The sequence below is a fragment of the Pseudorca crassidens genome, chromosome 19 (assembly GCF_039906515.1).
Source record: "Pseudorca crassidens isolate mPseCra1 chromosome 19, mPseCra1.hap1, whole genome shotgun sequence".
Lineage (NCBI taxonomy): Eukaryota > Metazoa > Chordata > Mammalia > Artiodactyla > Delphinidae > Pseudorca > Pseudorca crassidens.
Window position 1 is genome coordinate 18,303,002 of NC_090314.1, and position 18,413 is coordinate 18,321,414.

Here is an 18,413-nt window from a genome sequence, read left to right on the forward strand (position 1 = left end):
GCTCCCAGGAGATCAGAGGAGAGAGCTGTTGTCACCCACTGGGCCAGGCAGGGATGGCTCCCTCAGTCCCAAGTGGGGATTGGAGCTGGATCTGGTAGGGTGGGGAAAGTTTAAAGAGACAAAGTAGTGAGCAACAGGGAAGAAGGGGGAAGGCACCTGTTCTGGCAGAGAAATTCCCTTTGAGTGTATCTGCTGCACTCAAACCACTGCCCACCCTAACCACTGGCCCTCCAAGACACCACCAGGACTCCTTCCCCATCACCCCAAGCTGCAGTGCTCCCAGCAAGAGTGCCCTAGGATAGTGACGGCCAGGCTGGTGGGGAGATAGTCAAGAGGTACAGCTGAGGGCCAGTGGGAGCAGTAGACTGAGCTGAGCTATGGAGCGGCTGAGCTCTGGGTTCTAGTCCCAGGCTTGCCACGCATGGGCTGTGCAACCTCGCACAACTTACTTAACCATTCTGGGCCTCAGTGTCTCTGTCTCTTGGGAGGATAACTGATTACGTGTGAAACTGCTGAGGGCATGCTTAGCACATGAGCACTGAGTAATGGTAGCTGCCTGGCTACAAACCACAGGAGGCAGAACGTGTCCATTCTGCCTCTGCCATACCTTTTGGGTGATCTTGAAGAAGCCACACCCCCACTCTAGGCTTCAGTTTCCCCATCTGTTATATAGGGTATATAGCCTTTTCTGTTAATACAAGTAGTCGACAGCAGCAAACCTACCTCAGACACAGGGATACTGTGGGGTAATTATTTCAGTAGTAGAACATGGAATCAGGCCTCAGGGGCCCTATGTGGCCCTGCCAGCCTCCAGCTGGGGACCCTCAATTCAGGAGGTAGGCCTGGGCCCAGTGGAACCGTCGCTGTGGAGACCAGGCTCTGGCTCTGGGGGGCCCAGGTGCTCTTACTCCAGGAGCCTCTCTTCCCTCCCTCGGGCTCTGGGATAAAGGGGGTCCACGGGGGCCAGGCCGTCACTAATTCCCTATTAAAACTTGAAAGGGGCCAGAGAACCTCCAGAATAAACTCATTAGCTTTTATGGGATAATAAATGGATCCCATTGAATACTCATTCTCCCTATGCTGGGCCAGCCCAACCTCCAGAATCCTGAGGGGTAGCTCCCTGCCCACTGTATCCCCCAAGTTCCCCCTGTGCCCACCTGCAGTCATGCTCCCCTCAGCTGAAAGCTGGTGCCGCCACAAGTTGGGGATCAAGCCTGACCTTTCTGAGAACTGTGGGGTCCCCTTCCTGTGCCAGCCGCTAAGGCCAGCAGGTCCCCCCGCCCTTGCAGAGGACGGGGTGGGGCTGGCCGTTGGGAGGATGGGCCTGTCTCTAGATGGCCCTCACCAAACCCAGGAGGTCCCCACTCCACAGCTGGAGAAGCAAAGGCTCGAGTGGGCAGCCCCTTGCCCAGTCACACCGCTAGTGAGACATAGATTGGGGATTGGAACCTGAGGTTTTTCTTTCTGTCTGGAGCAGAAAGATCTGCAGACACAACAGCGCTAAGCAGACAGCCCGCCTGGCCCTGAGGTGGCATCTGGAGTGTGTTGCCTGGTGCAGCATTTGCCCCAGGCAGGGACCACCACCCTCCGCCATTGTCTCCACACAGACCAATTCCAACTCCTCAGCCCGCAGGGGCAGTGACCCTTGGCAACGTCCTGGGCCTCACTGAGCCTCAGTTTCCCCAACTCTCAGAAAGGGACAGAACACCTACCCAACTGGATGCTATGAAGAAGAGTCCCCAGTCGTTGTGGCTTTCCCTAAACAGAAGCTAGCACCGCGCCCCATCTAGATCCCAGTCTGTGCAGGTGGAGCACGCGGCCCCCTGTCTCCACCCTCACCCAGCTGGGCCCAGGGGAGAAGCGGGCAGGGCAGGCGGCTTTCCCTGGGAGGCCCCGGCGGGGGCTAAGAGGAGGGGGCTTCCAATCCCAAGAGGGGCCACAGGGGGGCGGCGCGGGCCGGGAGGCGGAGCGGGAGAGAATCCACTGGGGAGGCATCCTGAATGGCTCATTAGTGCCGATGAAAGCCTTTTTTCATTTCGTCTAAATACTTTAAACAGGGCTCCCTCCGATGTCTATTTGCATAGCTTGAGAGCTAATGGGGGGGGAGGGCTCAGGAGGCGGTGGCGGGGCCCACCAGGGCTGGGGGCTGCCGGGAAGCTCCGCGGCAGGAACGGCGACAGGGTGGTGTGGGAGCCGAGGCGTGTTTCCCAGTCCCAGCCCACCTGGAGGACGCAGCCCCCGGCCCCCGCGGGAGCAGCAGCCCAGGGTGTGCATGCCTGCGTTTCGGCACCGGCACCGGACAGGTGGGGATCATGGGGGGCTGTTTTGCTGTGGGCCACTGTCCCCCACATACATGCCAGCCTCGGAGGCGGCTGCCCTTTGCGCAGCGCGATGCAGTATTATCCTCCTTGTACAGCTGAGGACGCTGACATGCTCGAGGTCACACACGCTGCCACACAACAGGGGACATGGTCGCCTAGAAAGGAGAGGCCTCACCCGGGCCAGCTTCTCCCAACCCTAAAGGCCTGCTCAGTGCTGCCCTGGCAGGGGGCTGCCCCCCTCGGAGTGTGGCCTCTCCCTCTGTAGTCCCCGCCACCAAAAAAAAAAAACAACAACAACAAACAAACAAAAAAACCCTGCTATTTAGAACAAAAAGATTCTCACAGAACCTCTCCAAACTGCCCGTTTTACAGCTGAGGACACAGAGGTGACTTGCCCAGGCTCACTTGACTTTTAAGTGGCAGAGCTGACATTTACACCCCAGTGTATGTGTGACTTGGCATGCCCGCCCTGCGGAGCAGTGTCCTCGGCTTCTGGTTTGAGTCCCAGACTCAGGTGTGCTTTGGACACAGAATGGGGGCTCCCTGGGTCCCAGCCAGAAGGCTTCCTGAGGGCCCAGCTCGGCTCAGCCTCAGCTCAGGTCCCAGATGCCAGAAACTCTGGCCTCAGCTCCACTTCTAACCTGCATAAGACCGTGGACAAGTCCATTCCTCTCTCTGGGCCTTAGTTTCCTCAACTGGCTAGAGGACTCTCTGCTGGGTAGCCCCAGTCCCCTCCTCCTGTGAGGCAAGCTAGTGTCCTGGAAAGACTAGGGCTTTGTGAACCAGATCAACATAGGTTCAAATCCCAGCTCCACCTTTGTGTGACTGGACAAGTCCTCACCTTACCTTTCTAAGCTTCAGGTTCTTTTTCTGTAATGTGGGAATAAGAGTCCCACCTCACAGACTCGTAGCGTCAATTAGATAATCCAAGATACGGGAACGGCCCAACTCAGTGTCTGGCACACATTAAGGTGCCTGATGAGACTGGGCATTTGGGTCTCTGACACCTCCTGCTGCTTCCCCTGCATCGCACTCCCCGTTTGTCAGTCTCTACACCTTTGGTGTAGAGACTGACCAGGCAGAGAGAACCCCAGGAACCTGGGGAGGGGGCTCACAGGGCCTCAGGATTCCGTCAGAATCATCCAGGGTGTCTGGAGATGCCCTTTCCCTGGAAATGGCTTGTCTCCCGGAGATTATCTTACCCTCTCTGATAGTGGGTAGCACCCTCCAGGACCACGTGGCAGCTGATTGTAGAATCAATTTGCTTGTTTGATATGCTATCTCGATCCCACTTAACCAAGTGCTCAGTCCCCCCAGATAACACAATCAGTGCAATCGACAGTGACGGGAGGTGCCCATTAACTCTGCTCCATTGCCCAGCACCTACCTGGCAGCCAGCGGGAGGAGCTGTGCCCGCTACGGTCCCTTCCTGAGACAGAGGCGCTCGCTCTCCCAGTGAAGACATCCGCAGGTGCCTACCCTGGGAGCCTCTGCTACATCTCTTCTTGGGCAACCCTGGAAGGGGACACTGGAACCCTAAGGCTCCAGTCTATGTGATGAGAAAGGCTCTTCTTCCTTGTCATATGCTATGATCACTCTCAGGTAAGCTGGCAAAGACCGTGTGACATCTGGGGGCTGGGCAAAGAGAATAGCCCCGTGCTGGCATGTCAGAGGCACTCCCTGGACCCTCCACCATTGACTCAGATGAAACACACGGGACACTGCCAGACCGTCTGCTCCAGGGGGTATGGGTCTGGCTGGGCATCTAGTCTGGACACTGTGTTGTCAGTGTCTGGTACAGAATGCCAAGGCACAGATGGACTCCTTTAGTGAGCATCTCAGGAGATAGGGGTTGGGCCTCGTTCCTCAGGGCTTTGAGGCCCCAAGGCCCCTCTGACCCAGAGCAGTGGAGAGCCCTCTGACCTGCACCCCCCTCCCTCACGCCAATTTCCTCCCTCCTCCCAACTGTCTGACACATCAGAGCTACCATGATCTCCTGGACAGAAGGTAGGCCATCTGCCGCTTCCTCACGCCTGCCAATCCATGGGGTGGGTGTGAGCCTGTGGAATGACAGCCCCACCATCGGATGTGCAGAGGAACCAACCTTCTCCTTGCAAACTCTGTTATCTCACCCTGGCTGTGTTTCCCTTCAAATCTTCATGCAGCCATTTTGAGAGCTGTTAAAATCAGAATATCTTCCCAGCCTTCTCCAAACTGGCAAAATTCTATGTGAAGTGAATCTGAAGCCAGCATCCATTGACCTTTTTCTGGCAGTCAAGGATCTGGGGAGCCTAGTGGGCCACAGGCAGAATATGCATCATCTCTTCAGCTATGTGTTTAAATAAGTCAATACAATCAACAGCATAGCAACCTCAGACCAGTATCAGCAAATAAGTTTCTTCTTCCATAGCCTATCTAATCAATTGGTAGTGGCTGCCTGGATAACTGTGTTAAGAAGGATTCTGAAGCCCCATGTGGCCTCAGCAAGAAATAACCAAAATTGGTTAATAATGTCTACCATGGATTTGGGGGGGAGGGGCTTGTAGCATGCAGATGACCCTACTTTAGATCCTGCCCTAGATGGCACCTGGCTTGTGTCAAAAGAAAGATAAAGAGAATTCAGAGAGGCACAGCAAATGGGAAAGGGAAGTAATATTATCTCAGTTAATCCTATAAAAGAAACCCCATTTTACAGATGAGAAAAATAAGGTTCGGGGAGTTTGTTATTTGCCCAAGGTCACACAGTCCCATGGTGATGGATTTGAAGCTACATCTGCCTTACTCCAGAGTTTACATCTGCCTTACTCCAGAGTTTAGCTTTTGTAGAAGGAGAAAAAAGAGAGAGAGAGACAAAAGAAATTATTTTCTGAAAAGTGAGAGAAATAGGGCATAATGGGACCCCAACAAAAATGTCGTCATGTGTCCGTGAAGGAATCCAAATATATGAAGCATTTCCTGAGACTAATGACCAGGTTCATTGAGAACAGAAAGTGAACTTGAATGCAATGCCCTGTAATCTCAGGCAGAAAAGTCGCACTGGTGGGGGATGGCACTCTTGCTAAGGGTGTCATCTCCCGTCTTCAATTACCTGGTCGTTGACTTTGAGCAAGTCATTTCCTTTCTTTGACCTTGTTTCATCATTGGTAAAATAAGCCCTTTGAGCTACGTTAGGGATGAGAAATATTTGTTCGTCATGTTGGTCTGAGGTATCAGGCATGGCTGCCTAGAGTGCTGTGTTGAGAAGGATTCTGAGGCCAAATCTGAGAACAGCCAGGAAATACTGCAATGATAGATTAGTAATGTCCACCTCTGGTGTTGGAGGAGAAGGGATATCTCATGTGCCATCCTTAAAGTATGTGATACCATCTCACTTCCAGCTCTAAAATTCTATAGCTCCATGATTTTCAACCATAAGGACACTCCCCAAGGCTCTATGTCAAAAGAGAGGTGGGGGCTTCCCTGGTGGCGCAGTGGTTGAGAGTCTGCCTGCCAATGCAGGGGACACAGGTTCGTGCCCCGGTCCGGGAAGATCCCACATGCCGTGGAGCGGCTGGGCCCGTGAGCCATGGCCGCTGAGCCTGCGCGTCTGGAGCCTGTGCTCCGCAACGGGAGAGGCCACAACAGTGAGAGGCCCGCGTACCGCAAAAAAAAAAAAAAAGAGAGGTGGGTCTCCTACTGCCTGGACTAGGTGTGATGCTGCTCACTGTGGGGCAGGAGGAGAACCTCTGATCATCTGTTACTATTTCAGGACTTTCCTCGGAGGCCCCTACAGTGGGGGAAGAGCAGGCCCCAGGCATGGAGGAGACGGATGGGGAGCTGACAGTAAACCCCACGCCTGAGCAGCCAGAACGAGGCATCCACTTCGTCACAACGGCCCCTACCCTGAAGCTGCTTAACCACCACCCCCTGCTCGAGGAATTCCTACAAGAGGGGTTGGAGGAGGGGGAGGCAGAGCTGAGGCCAGCACAGCCCTTCCGGCCTGACCCACCTACACCATACACCCCGAGTCCCCTTCCCCTTCTGGCCAGGCAGGACAGCCGCCCCGTCTTCACCAGCCCCACTCCAGCCATCGTGGCAGCACCTACTCAGCCCCAGTCCAGGGAAGGACCCTGGAGCCTGGAGTCAGAGCCCTCTGCACTTCATATCACAGCTCCCCTACCTCCAGGGCCCAGTATGGCAATGCCCACCCCAGGCCCAGCAGAGAGGCCCAATACTACACCCCCTAGCAGGGCATGGACTCCGACCCGAGAAGGTCCTGGAGACGCAAGCAGGCCCTGGGCTCCAGAGGTCATGTCGCAGACCACAGGGCTTGGGATTGAGGGGACCGTCGCCACCTCTACGGCTTCAGGAGATGATGAGGAGACCACCACCACCAGCACCATCCTCACCACCACCATCACCACAGTCCAGCCACCAGGTCAGCTACTTGAGGGCTTGCAGATCTAGAGATGGGAATGGGGGAGCTGAGGGGCCCCTGAATTCCTCCCTCTCTGTCACTGTGCTGGCCTGCCTTGCCCTTGGGAACCAGACAGACCCAGGTTCAAATCCTGATTGGAAGCAACTACAGCAGACCTTAGAAATTTTATCTCACCTCCCTGAGCCTCATCTGTAAAACGGCAATAAGACCTACCTCATTGAGCTACTGCCAAGAACTGAGACAAGATTGCACACAGTAGGTGCTCAAGAGAAAGGGGTCCCCTGCTTTTAACAGGGTAGTAGACCTCCCAAGGGTGAGCTTCACCACACACACACACACGCACACGCACACACACACAAACACACACAGGTCAGCCATAGTTGGATCCACTTCGCCAGAGCTGGGTTTAGCCTTATGTCTCCTCCTGCCTCCCAGGCCCTTGTAGCTGGAATTTCTCAGGCCCAGAGGGCTCTCTGGACTCCCCCACAGCCCCCAGCTCACCCCTTGATGTCGGCCTGGACTGTTTCTACTACATCTCCGTCTATCCTGGCTACGGTGTGGAAATCAAGGTGAGTGACCTGGATTCGGCAGGGGCAGAACTGGGGCTAGTGTGTTATCTTTCCAGAAAGGTGCTGGCCATGGGGGCGGGGGGTTGGGTAGAGATGTGCAGGGTCAGCAGTTGGACAGGGACCTAGGGCCAGGATTGGGCAGTGGGCCTAAAACATGGTTGGATTCTGCCCTGCGCCTCAGGGAGTGAAGAGGTTCCTGCTCCCGCGCAGCGATGCCTAGGCTGAGAGGGGCTGCTGGAGAAGCACGTGTGCCTATCCTCTTCCCCCAAGGGTTTAATCAGGAGCTCAGGAGAGCCTGAGGAGGGGCTCTAGCCTCGATGGGCACGGGATTGGGTGAGCATCTGAATCCATGCGTCTGAGTTGACAGAACCCAGGGCGGCCTTGTTGGACCTGTGAGAGCCGTGGAGCCTCACTCACTCATATATTCACTCGCTCTTGTATTCACTTACTCTTTCCCTTCAGCAAATACTCCCTGAGTAGCTCCTCTGGGCCAGGCCCTGTGCTGGCTCCTGGGATGCAGAGGTGGGAAGAAAGACATGGCCACAGCATCAAAGGTGACCAGCTGCTGGGAGAGCCAGACCTAGTGCCCAGCCCCCTGCCCCCTACCTTCCTGGGCCATCTCATCCCTCCCTTGGCATTAAGGCTCACTCTTAATCCCCAAACCTGAGCCTGCAGGTCCTCATGGCTGTTCCACAGGCTCCACCACCTCCACAGGCCCCAAACCCAACTCTTCCTTTTTGTTCCCCCAAACATGCTTGCCACCCTACTCCTGTCCTCAGAGACTGACCCCAACCAGTCAGAAACCTAGAGCAGGGCCACCACGGTGCATCATAGATGGCATCCCTGGAGCTGTGTGACCAGAGGCACCTTGGCCCTTCCCTCTCCCTGTTCCACCAGCTCCCTGATGCCCAAGTTCTATCACCATGACACTCCCCCAGACTCAGGTCTACGTGCTGCTCCCCCTCTATCCCAACCCCCACGTGGTCCAGCCTCTGTCACCCGTCCCCTGATGCTGTAGTGGATGCCTCACTTGTCACTCCACTCATGCTTGCCCCCGTTACCATCCTCCACCCACACTGCAGTCATTTTCCTCAAATGAAATTGATCCTACCTCCCACGTCTCCCCCAAGGGCCTGTAAATCAAGGCCAGTGCCTCTGGGCCCATCTCTAGCCACTTCTTCCCTTGTTCTCTACTCCTGCTTTGCACTAAACGGCTTGCAGCTAAGGGAATGGGTCAAGCGCACTTTCCCCACAAGCCCCAGTTTCACCTACTGGTCCCTTTGCATGGAAGAGTCATCCTCCTATCTCCTCCCCTAGGACTCAACCCTGGCATCACTTTTTCTGGGAATTCTCTCCTGATCCCCAAAGCCTGGGGCATCCCCCATCCTCACTCATCACGCTGTCTCCTATGGGTCTGTTTATAGCTGTCATCTCCCCAGTTAGACTGTAAGCTCCTTGAGGGGTGCCTTGGTGTACACGGCCCAGACTGGGTTCTCCATGGGCTGACTGAATGAGTGGACAAATGAATGGAGGTGGGGAGGAATGAGGTGACATTTAATGTGACTCTGGAGACTGAATGGAGGTGGAGAGGAGAGGCATTCAGCCCAGTTGAGGGAATCAGGGCGGTGACTGAGGAGCACAGGGAAGGGGCAGAGGAGGAGTCCAGGGAAGAGGACAGCTCTGCCTATCCCCCGTTCCCGGCCTGCTCCCCACGCATCCCAAAGCCCCTGGATCTGGGCCTAAAGCTCATCTGTCCTGGGGCAGCACCCTCAGCCCTGCCCTCTGGGGATGTCAGGTCCAGGTCTCTGAGCCAGGCCCTGCGGAGGGGGACATCCTCCCAGCACTGGTGGGCCCCTCCCCTTCTTTCTCTAACTGTTTGCTCCTGTTCTGTCAAGCCCTGTGCCCCTCGCTCTGGTCTGACTGGGAGGGTAATTAGGAACAGCCACCTCACCTCAAGCCATTAGCACTCAGTGCCGCTTAATTAAGGTAATTAATGTAAAATCATCACCTAATGAGTGGTGGCACTGGCTGTGGCTCACCAGGTGGAAGGCACCAGCTGCAGGTGTGGGGAAGGGGGTGGGAGGGGGCAGATGCCAGGCTGGCTGCCCCTCTGCAGGCCTGGGCTGGTTCTACCCCCAAGCCTACCATCCCCACTGACTCCCACTAGGCCAGGCCGGGCCCAGTCCCGAAGAATGGGCCGGGCCCATTCTCTCCACAATGAGGCAAGATGCTGCCTCTGCCTGCCCTGGCCCTGGCCCAGGCACAAGCCCCACCCTGGATACCCACCCTCTCATGGAAGCCCCCGGAAGCCCCGTGTCTGTTGTCTGGTTCTGCCACATTTTTTTTAATCAAATGTAAAAGCCGTTACCAGGCAACCTTGAGAGGAAGACCTGCCACAGCCCTGGATTGCTGTCAGGAAACATAGCAGGCAGATGAGGGCCCCGCCCTCTACCATACCACCACTGGGCAGAGTCCTTGGGGACCCTGTCGGCCCTGATGGCCGGAGAGCACCTGAGGCCATGGCAGGGAGGGCTGGGTGGGGAGGGACAGAATCATCAGGGCTGAAGCAGGGTTTAAGGTTCTTCCATGGCCAGTTCTAGCAACCTCTGCTCCTATCTAAGCCTCCTGGCCACACCACACAGGCCACTTGGGACCTAAAGAATTAATGACACTGCAGACCAATACCCAATGGGTAGTTGAAAAACTGAGGCCATGAAGGAAAGGGAATTGCCCAAGGTCACTCCGTTAATCATTAACTAATGTTTTGGGTTTTTAATTAATTAATTTATTTATTTACGTTTGGCTGCATTGGGTCTTCGTAGCTGCGCGCGGGCTTTCTCTAGTTGCGGCAAGCGGGGACTACTCTTTGTTGCAGTGCACGGGCTTCTCATTGTGGTGGCTTCTCTTATTGTGAAGCATAGGCTCTAGGTGCACAGGCTTCAGTAATTGTGGCTCACGGGCTCCAGAGCGCAGGCTCAGTAGTTGTGGCGCACGGGCTTAGTTGCTCCGCGGCATGTGGGATCCTCCCAGACCAGGGCTCGAACCTGTGTCCCCTGCATTGGCAGGCAGGTTCTTAACCACTGCGCCACCAAGGAAGCCCTAACTAATGTTTTTTGTTGAGTGAATTTGTTCCACAAGTACAGATTGAGCAACTACTATGTGCCAGGCTCTGTACTGGGCACTGGAGACATGGATCTTCACAGTTAGTGAGGGAGACAGAAATCATAAATGATGACCCCCCAAAAAAAAAAAATGATGACCACAAAATGCACAGTGCTGTTGGGGATAGGAGTGGGAAGCACAGAGGACGATAGGAATTCCAGGATAGGGCACACTCCACCATGGGGGGGCCGGGGGGGTCAGAGAAGGCTCCCCAGAGGTGATGATACCTGCTCTGAAGCCTGAAGGTTGAGAGGCCAGCAGCCAAGCCTCAGCTGGAAAGCAGCAGGTAAGGCAGACTGGCCCTTGAAGCCTGCCCAGGCAGTTTTGAACGGGTGACCTTATTGCCTAGGAGCAGGAGGTGGGCTTAATGGCTTCTGGATTGCACTCCTGCCAGAGGCTAGGCCTGAGTGCAGTGCCCTCCTGCCCAGGGCTGGCAGTTGGGCCAGGCCACGCTGTGCACTGGGGGCAAGACAGATGAGACAGCTGGAATGCCCAGGAGGCGGCCCACTGCTCCTTCAGGCTTGGGGAGGGCTTGTGGCTTCTTCCCATCATGGGTAAGCCCCTGCCTGCCCTTCTGTGAATTCACAGGGTTGGCTCAGGGTAGGTGGAAGGGATGGAATCCAGGCAAGGGGGACTGGAGGAACCGTGGGAGGAGAGGAACTTTTTTTGTTTTTTGTTTTGGCCATACCACGCGGCATGTGGGATCCTAGTTCCCCAACCAGGGATCGAACCTGAGTCCCCTGCATTGGAAGTGCGGAGTCTTAACCAGTGGACGACCTGAGAAGTCCGGAACATCTTAAAGACCCAAAAATCACACTCCTGTGCAGGTCAGCCTGACACCATGCTGAACCCCTGCCATGTGGCCACAGCTCTGGCTAAAGGCTGGGCCCCTGGGCAAGACCCTCTCAATCCCCTCCTTGTGAGGAACAGCCTCAGGGGTTCCAGAATCCCTAACAGCCCATCTCTCCATGGCTTAGACCACAGCCCCTCATAACCTGCTTCATCCCTGGCCCCCACCTCCCCTCAGGATGCTGCAGCTATCTGTGCCTTCTGAGGCCGAGGGTCTGGGCTGCCCGTAGGAAGAAGGCCAGAGCCAGCCCTCTGTGATGGGAAGAGGCTTGCCTATTTCAGCTGGGGATTGGGCACTGGGCTAGGCTCTTTTTAGAGAGATCCAGAGAAGACCCTTCAGGGTGGGTGGGCATGAGCCCCATGGCCCATGAGGGTCCCATTTCCTCTCCAGGCAGCCAGCTCCCCTGAGAGCTCCAGGCCTTTCTGGGCCTGGCTCATGTCTCTCACTGTGCTTGGCGTTCCAAGAACCTTCCCGCTGCCAGCCCCATCTTGGCTTGGGTGCTCTCTGTACCATCTGGAGCCTGGACACAGCTGCCCACAGTCCCTGCCCTAGTGCCCCACATGGCCCCATTGGAACACTGCTCTCCCATGCCAGGCCAGCTGCCAGTTTGATAACCAGAACACCCTACCCTTCTAGGCCGGGTCAGGGCCAGGCCTGATATGGACGCAGGAGTAGGGTGGTGGGTCGGGGGGTGAGATTTCTCAGCAAGCTCCTCTTTCTTGGCTCCTAGAAGGCTTATCTGAGAGGGGGTCACAAGGGAGGAAACAGGTCTAGCCCCAAGGATTTAGGCCCCTCTTCCCCTCCCTAAAGCAGACCCTACCCCATAAGTGTTTGTAGACAAGCATCAGTTAGGACAAGAGCATAGAGGCTGTCACATAGAGCACAGAAACTGCAAGTGGGGGTCCAGTCCTGGTTCTGCAGCGCATCTCTCAGTCACTGGGCTAAGCCCTGGCCTTCTCTGGGCCTGTTTCCCTTTCTGTTAAAGGAGGTTGAACCAGATGATGCAAAAGTCTCCTCCCAGCCAGTCCCTCTGAGTGTGGCTCCTTTTCTGGGTGGGAAGCTCCCTCATAGCTCAGAATGGCAGTGGTATCTCAGGCCCTTGACCCTGTTTCCTGCTTCCTAGCAGCTCAGAATCTGGGCTAGGGAGAGGGTGGCTCCCAGGTACAGTGCCTCCCAGGCAGAGCCCTGGCAGACCTGAGGTGAGGTGGGTCCACAGCCTGGGTGAGGCCCAGGTCTCTCCAAAAACGGGAAAGAGGACTGCTCCTGCTGCGCCCACTCTGTGCTGAGCCCCGTACAGGCGGGATCTAACTTAACCCTTATAACCCCATGAGGTGGGTGTGATTATCCCATTTCACAGATGAAACTGGGGTTCAGAGATGTCATGTGACTTGCCCAAGGACCTATCAACTAGTCGGTGATGGAGCTGGGAGTTGATCCAGGACTCAAGAGTCCCTATTCTTCCTCTGGCCCAGAAGATTGTCCTGTTGCAGAAAGAGAGTTCAGTTGGGAACAGTTGGAGAACTCCATCCCCAACCGCTTTTCTCAGCCCAGCCCTGCCTGCTCCTCTAGGAACCCCATCTGGAATTCTCCCAGTTTCAGGGGAGAGGCCTGGGATGCTTGCATGAAGACAAAGCACTGGACCAGGAATCAGGAGTCCTGGCCTGGAGTCCTGGCTTTGCCTTGGATTTACAGTGTGACCCAAAGAGGAGCTCTCAACTTCTCTGATTACGAGGTTCCCTTCTCTATAGGCTGGAGGTAAACACAGCCTGCCCTGCCTCCCTTATTGAGGTTTTGTGAGATCTGTGAGGATAATGGGTGTGAAAGAGCTTTGAAAACTGTAAAGGATCTCATGGGAAGAATTGTGATTCTACTACTGTTGGAGTGAGGGAGCACATGTATGTGTGGACATATGTGCCAGGTCATGTGTTTGAGGGAGTTGTGTGCATGTGGTGGGTTTAATGTCAGAGTACACACACAGGTGTCGGTGATCAGGAGAGCGCAGTAGAACAGGGGCCGTGGTCAGCTTCTGGGAGTGGGACTCAGGTACTGGGGGAGGGGCTTACACACAAGTCATCCCTGAGCTCATGGCCCGTGCAGGGTTGTACTAAGATGATTGTGTGCAAGGACTTGTGGCACCATCCTGTCTATGAGTCGCACCATTAGAGCATGTCCTAGAGACCGACTGGCAGCTTCCATGGGGACAGACAGGCCAGTCAAGGCTGATGGTCTGGGGTTGGCAGAGGGCAACCTGAATCCTCCCCACCTCCCATCCAGGAAGGAGTCAGCCCCCTCAAAGCAGCCATATTTCCTTCCTTGAACTGACCCCTGGTCTGCTGGAAGCTGGGCAGTGTTAGACAGCCCAGAGTCCTGTGGGAATTGTACTCAGCTCCCTCTGCTTCTGTCTTCCCCAGCCTGATCCCCAGCTCCCCTCTTGTCACTGGCTAGGGGTGTGGGAAGACAGCCGTCGTGAGCAGAGCTGACATTTCAATCTGTCTCCTGAGCCCTTCAGATGCCTGCAAATTACATCAAGACTTCATCACCCCCCTTGTCTAACACCAAGCCCTGTCTGGCCCCTGTCAGGCCTGGCCCTCAAACAAGTGACAAATTACATCTGGCCACTGTGGCAGGCCTGCAAGTGGGTGCTTGAAACCCAAGGGACCAGCGCTGCATAGACAGCCATTGTGAGAATAGAGTACCTTCTGGATAAGAGCCCCAAGTAATCAGGCCCACTCCATTCCATGCTCTCATGGCAACCCCTGCCACCAGGCCAGCTTTGAGGGGCCCATGCCTTCCCCAGATTGGAGGGGGACAGAGGTCTCAGCTCCCAGTTTTCTCAGCTTTACGGGCTTCTGGGGGGAAAGATGGCTCAACATCTTGAAAAAAGCCCAGTATGGCCAAAAACCACCTCCCTGCTAAACCTGGCGGACCTGGGACCCAGGAATAAAGATGTCTAGAAATCTGTCTGCGGGAGACACCCCCATGAGGTTAGGAGGAAGGGAGCTGCCTTTGCCTCCAGCAAGGCCAGGCTCTACTACTTAACACCTGTATGACCTTAGCCTCTCCCAGCCTCTGTTTACTTAAGGGGACTTTACCACCCACCTTACAGAATTCTGGTGAGGATGAAATATCTGTAAATAGTACAAGGCTTGACACATTGTAGGCGCTCTGTGAATGGTAATTGTTGTTATTGCTGTTGCCACCATTGCTGGCTAAAAAGCAGGGTCAGGAGCTGGAAGATAGGGGTCAAAAGGGTGTTTGTGGGAACTAGGAAAAATGCTAACTTCACGTCTACTTCTCTGCCTTCACTTCATTAGTAATTCCCCTGCGGTGATGTCCTCCCTTTCTCCTCCTCCCAGGCCGGCCCTGCCCCCATAAGGCCTCTCAGCCCCACCTGCTCCACGTGCTCTCCCTGAGCCTGCAACCCCTCCACTCCCCCCTAGAGGATTCCTGCTGCATGCATTCAGTCCCACTTAAGGCAGAATTATATGCTGCCTGGCATCTCTCGATAATTACAGATTCCACGTGTGTGTGTCTTGTTTGCCCAACTCTAGAATCACAGAATCTCCAAGTTTGAGGGGACCTCATCCAGCCTCCGCCTGCTGCAGGAATTCCCTGAGGAATGTCCCTGGCAGATGGTCCAGCAGCCTCCACCCAAATGTGCCCTGGAGGGGAGCTCCTCATGGAGAGGCTGCACATCTGCCCCAGCACCCTGCCTTGCGTTTTCTCTTCAGCCCCAAAGATCCCCTAGGCCTTTTCTCCCAGGCAGGGGAGTCTGCAGGGCACGTATGCTCTCACCACCCACAGTCTGAGGGGCCCAGAGCCTAGCGCAGCTGCGTCCTTGGACCTGGCTGGGCTCAGCATGCTCTGTGCTTCTCAGTTTACAGAAATCTGCAAGGAATGTCCCTCTAGCGACCCACACATTCACCCTTTCCACACATCTTTATTGCAACTGGCCAGAGAAGAGGGCATTGTGACCCAAAATGCTACCTTTAGGCTTTATAAGAGAGACAGACGGTAGAGAGGCCTGAAGTAAAGGAACTGACTGGCCTGGCTTGGGAGGCAGAGGATGGTGGCCCTGAGACCTGAAAGAATGAGCAGCTTCAGCAGGAGAGGAAAAAACGGAAGGCATTCCCTGGGCTGGATCCTGCATATGCAAATGCCCAGAGGAGGGGAGTGAGGCATGGCCTGTGGCTGCAGTGAAGATAAGAGGCTGGCAGAGCTGCTGAGGCCAACTGTGAGCTGGGAAGTTTGGACCTCTTCCTGTGGACAATCTGAAGTCACCCACAGGGTTTGGGTAGGAGAGAGACATGGTCCAATCTTGAGACAGCCGGGGCCAGGGAGATGAGTTGGGGATGGGAGGGGTGAAGGCCAGGTGAGGAACAATGGGTGGGGGGGAGGGTGGTAGGTAATCAGAGCCAAGATAGAGACAAAGGGATGGAGGAGGAATCAACTGAAATATTTGGATAAGATTAGATATTAGATAAGATTAGGAAGGATTTGGTGACTCATTGGATGCCACTTAACTAGCCCAGGAGGATAATCTGTGAAGGTCCTACCTCAGAGCAACATAGTAAGGACCTTGGAAACCATGTAGATCAATGCTTCGGAATCACCTTGTTAAAATGCAAAGGATGAGGACTTCCCTGGTGGCGCAGTGGTTTAGAACCTGCCTGCCAATGCAGGGGACACGGGTTCGGGTCCTGGCCGGGAAGATCCCACATGCCTTGAAGCAACTAAGCCCGTGTGCCACAGCTACTGAGCCTGCACTCTAGAGCCCGTGTGTCACAACTACTGAAGCCCGCGCGCCTAGAGCCCGTGCTTCGCAACTAGAGAAAGCCCGCGAGCAGCACCGAAGACCCAACACGGCCAAAAATTAATTAATTAATTAATTTTAAAAAGAGAGAAAGAAAGAAAATCAGAGATATAAAAAAAAAATGCAAAGGATGATTTAGTAGATCTTAGGTGGGGTCTGAGCTTCTGCATTTCTAACAAGCTCCCCGGTGGTGCTGATGCTGCTGGCCCAGGGACCACATTCTGAGTAGCAAAGATTCACACTAGGCATTTTATATGATGGAGAAAATGAAGCTCCAATAGTCGGCATACTTGTCCAAGATCACATGGTTAGGACTAGGTCCCAGACCTCTGGGCTCCCAATCCAGTGCTCCTTTACCAGGCCACACTAACACTTCCCCTCTGGGCAGAGTCTGTTGCCGTCCAATCCTTGTTGAATGAAGGCATGGAGCCCAGAGGATGCTGCAGGGATTGAAGGTCTAAGGGTGTTGGGGTGGTGGCAGAGGGGCCTGTGACAGCCAGAGGAAAGGACTGGAAAAAGAGGCCCGGAGAAGAGAGAACAGAAGGGTGGCTGGCACGTGGAGGGGCGTGGCATAAGGCTAGGCTGAGCAGTCAGCAGAGGCCAAGTTGGGCAGGGCCTCGAGGGCCACAGCAAGGAGTCTGGACTAGATACTGTGGTCTTTGTGGGCTCACTGGAGAGCCACGGATGATTTAAATAAGGAAGCACCATGAGCAGCAACATATCAGGGCTATTCACTGGCTGCAGTTCAGAGAATATGAGGTGGAGGGAGAAGTGGGTTAAGCCCTGCAGGCAGGGAGGCTGGCAGGAGGCTGCTGCGAGGGTCTAGGTGAGCAATAACAGCGAGGACGGGGGAGGTAGCAGCGGGGATGAAGGGCAGTGAACAGAGTTGGGGGCCAGTTGACAGGAAGGAATGACGGATTTGATGTGGGGTATAAGGGAGGAGGAGAGATGCCAGTTTCTAACTTGGGCCTGCAGATGGATGGTAAGGTCATTCCCTGAGCTGGGGAGCCAGGGGAGCTGCCAGCTGGGGGAAGCGGGTGCTCAGTTTGAGGCAGGCTGGGTGTGAGAGGACAACAGAGGATGTTCAGGGGAAGCTGATGTTTAAGAGCCCACCTTGCTGGCCAGGCCCTCGGCAGACACCATCTAGTTCAACACACCAACTGCATCCCCACCTTACCAATGAGAAAACTGAGCCTAGAGCTATGAAGGGACAGGAAGCATTTGGTGTAGCTGAAAAGCCTTGGAAACAGACGTGTTTACAAATCCCACTTGTGCTACTCTCTATGTGACCTTGGATAATTTACTTGATATCTCTGAACTTCAGGTCCCATTTCACAGGGTTACTGGGAAGGTAAAATGAGCTCTTCCTGCACTGAAGTGCCTAGCTCAGGGCCGGGGCTCCAATGCCCAAGGGGCACTGAGGATTGGCCATGCCCCGGGCCTGCAGGAGCCTGAGGGCAGCAGGGCTCAATCAGCAAAAAGAAGCCTGACTCTTCTGCTTTGCTCTGTTTATTCTATGGACAGGTCCAGAACATCAGCCTCCGAGAAGGGGAGACAATAACTGTGGAGGGCCTCGGGGGGCCTGACCCCTTGCCCCTGGCCAACCAGTCTTTCCTGCTGAGGGGCCATGTCATCCGCAGCCCCACCCACCAAGCGGCCCTGAGGTTCCAGAGCCTCCCACCACCCGCTGGGCCTGGCACCTTCCATTTCTACTACCAAGGTAGGCCTGGGTAGCTGAGGAAAATACCAGCCCAGACTGGCTGCCCTCCTGGGGATCTCTGGTGCTGTTACAGCCTGGGGGAAGCATGGAGAGACTAGTAACATACAACTCAGTTGCCCAGGGAAGCTCTGTACAACTGGAGGTGAGTATTGCCCATCTGATACCTCCAGGACCTTCCCTGTTCCACCTACCACCCTGCAGAGGACTGGTCTCAAAGGGGGACTGACACAGAATCAGGCAGCCCCAGGTGTGTCCCTTGCCACTCATTCATTCAGTCAGTCAGTAAACTTTTCCTAGTTGCGAGGCCTGTGCTAGAGACTGGCAGTATCAAGATCCAGCCAAGTCCTTGCCCTCAAGGAGTTCAGAATCTCCTCAGGAGGCAGACACCTAACAGGCAGTAACAATAGAAGGCCTCTCCCCAAATGCAAGGGGGTCGAGGTCAAAGGGGCTTGATAGTGACCATCTAAAGGTCCTTAGCTACCAACCTGGCCTTCCTGAACTGCCTCACCTGGCCATGTCCCAGTCAGCTCAGAACACCACTGGAAATAGGAGAGTGGCATG

General features: G+C 55.1%; 1 protein-coding gene across 4 annotated transcripts in view; it reads left to right on the top strand.

The window, feature by feature from the left end:
• Window positions 1-18,413, top strand: part of SEZ6 (seizure related 6 homolog) — a 45,101-nt gene that overhangs the window by 14,304 nt on the left and 12,384 nt on the right. For all 4 annotated transcript variants that reach the window (XM_067714597.1, XM_067714598.1, XM_067714599.1 and 1 more), the window contains exons 2-4: window positions 6,070-6,738; window positions 7,174-7,307; window positions 17,657-17,852. In XM_067714597.1, coding sequence (XP_067570698.1) covers window positions 6,070-6,738; window positions 7,174-7,307; window positions 17,657-17,852 — 999 coding nt within the window. The remainder of the gene's footprint in view (window positions 1-6,069; window positions 6,739-7,173; window positions 7,308-17,656; window positions 17,853-18,413) is intronic.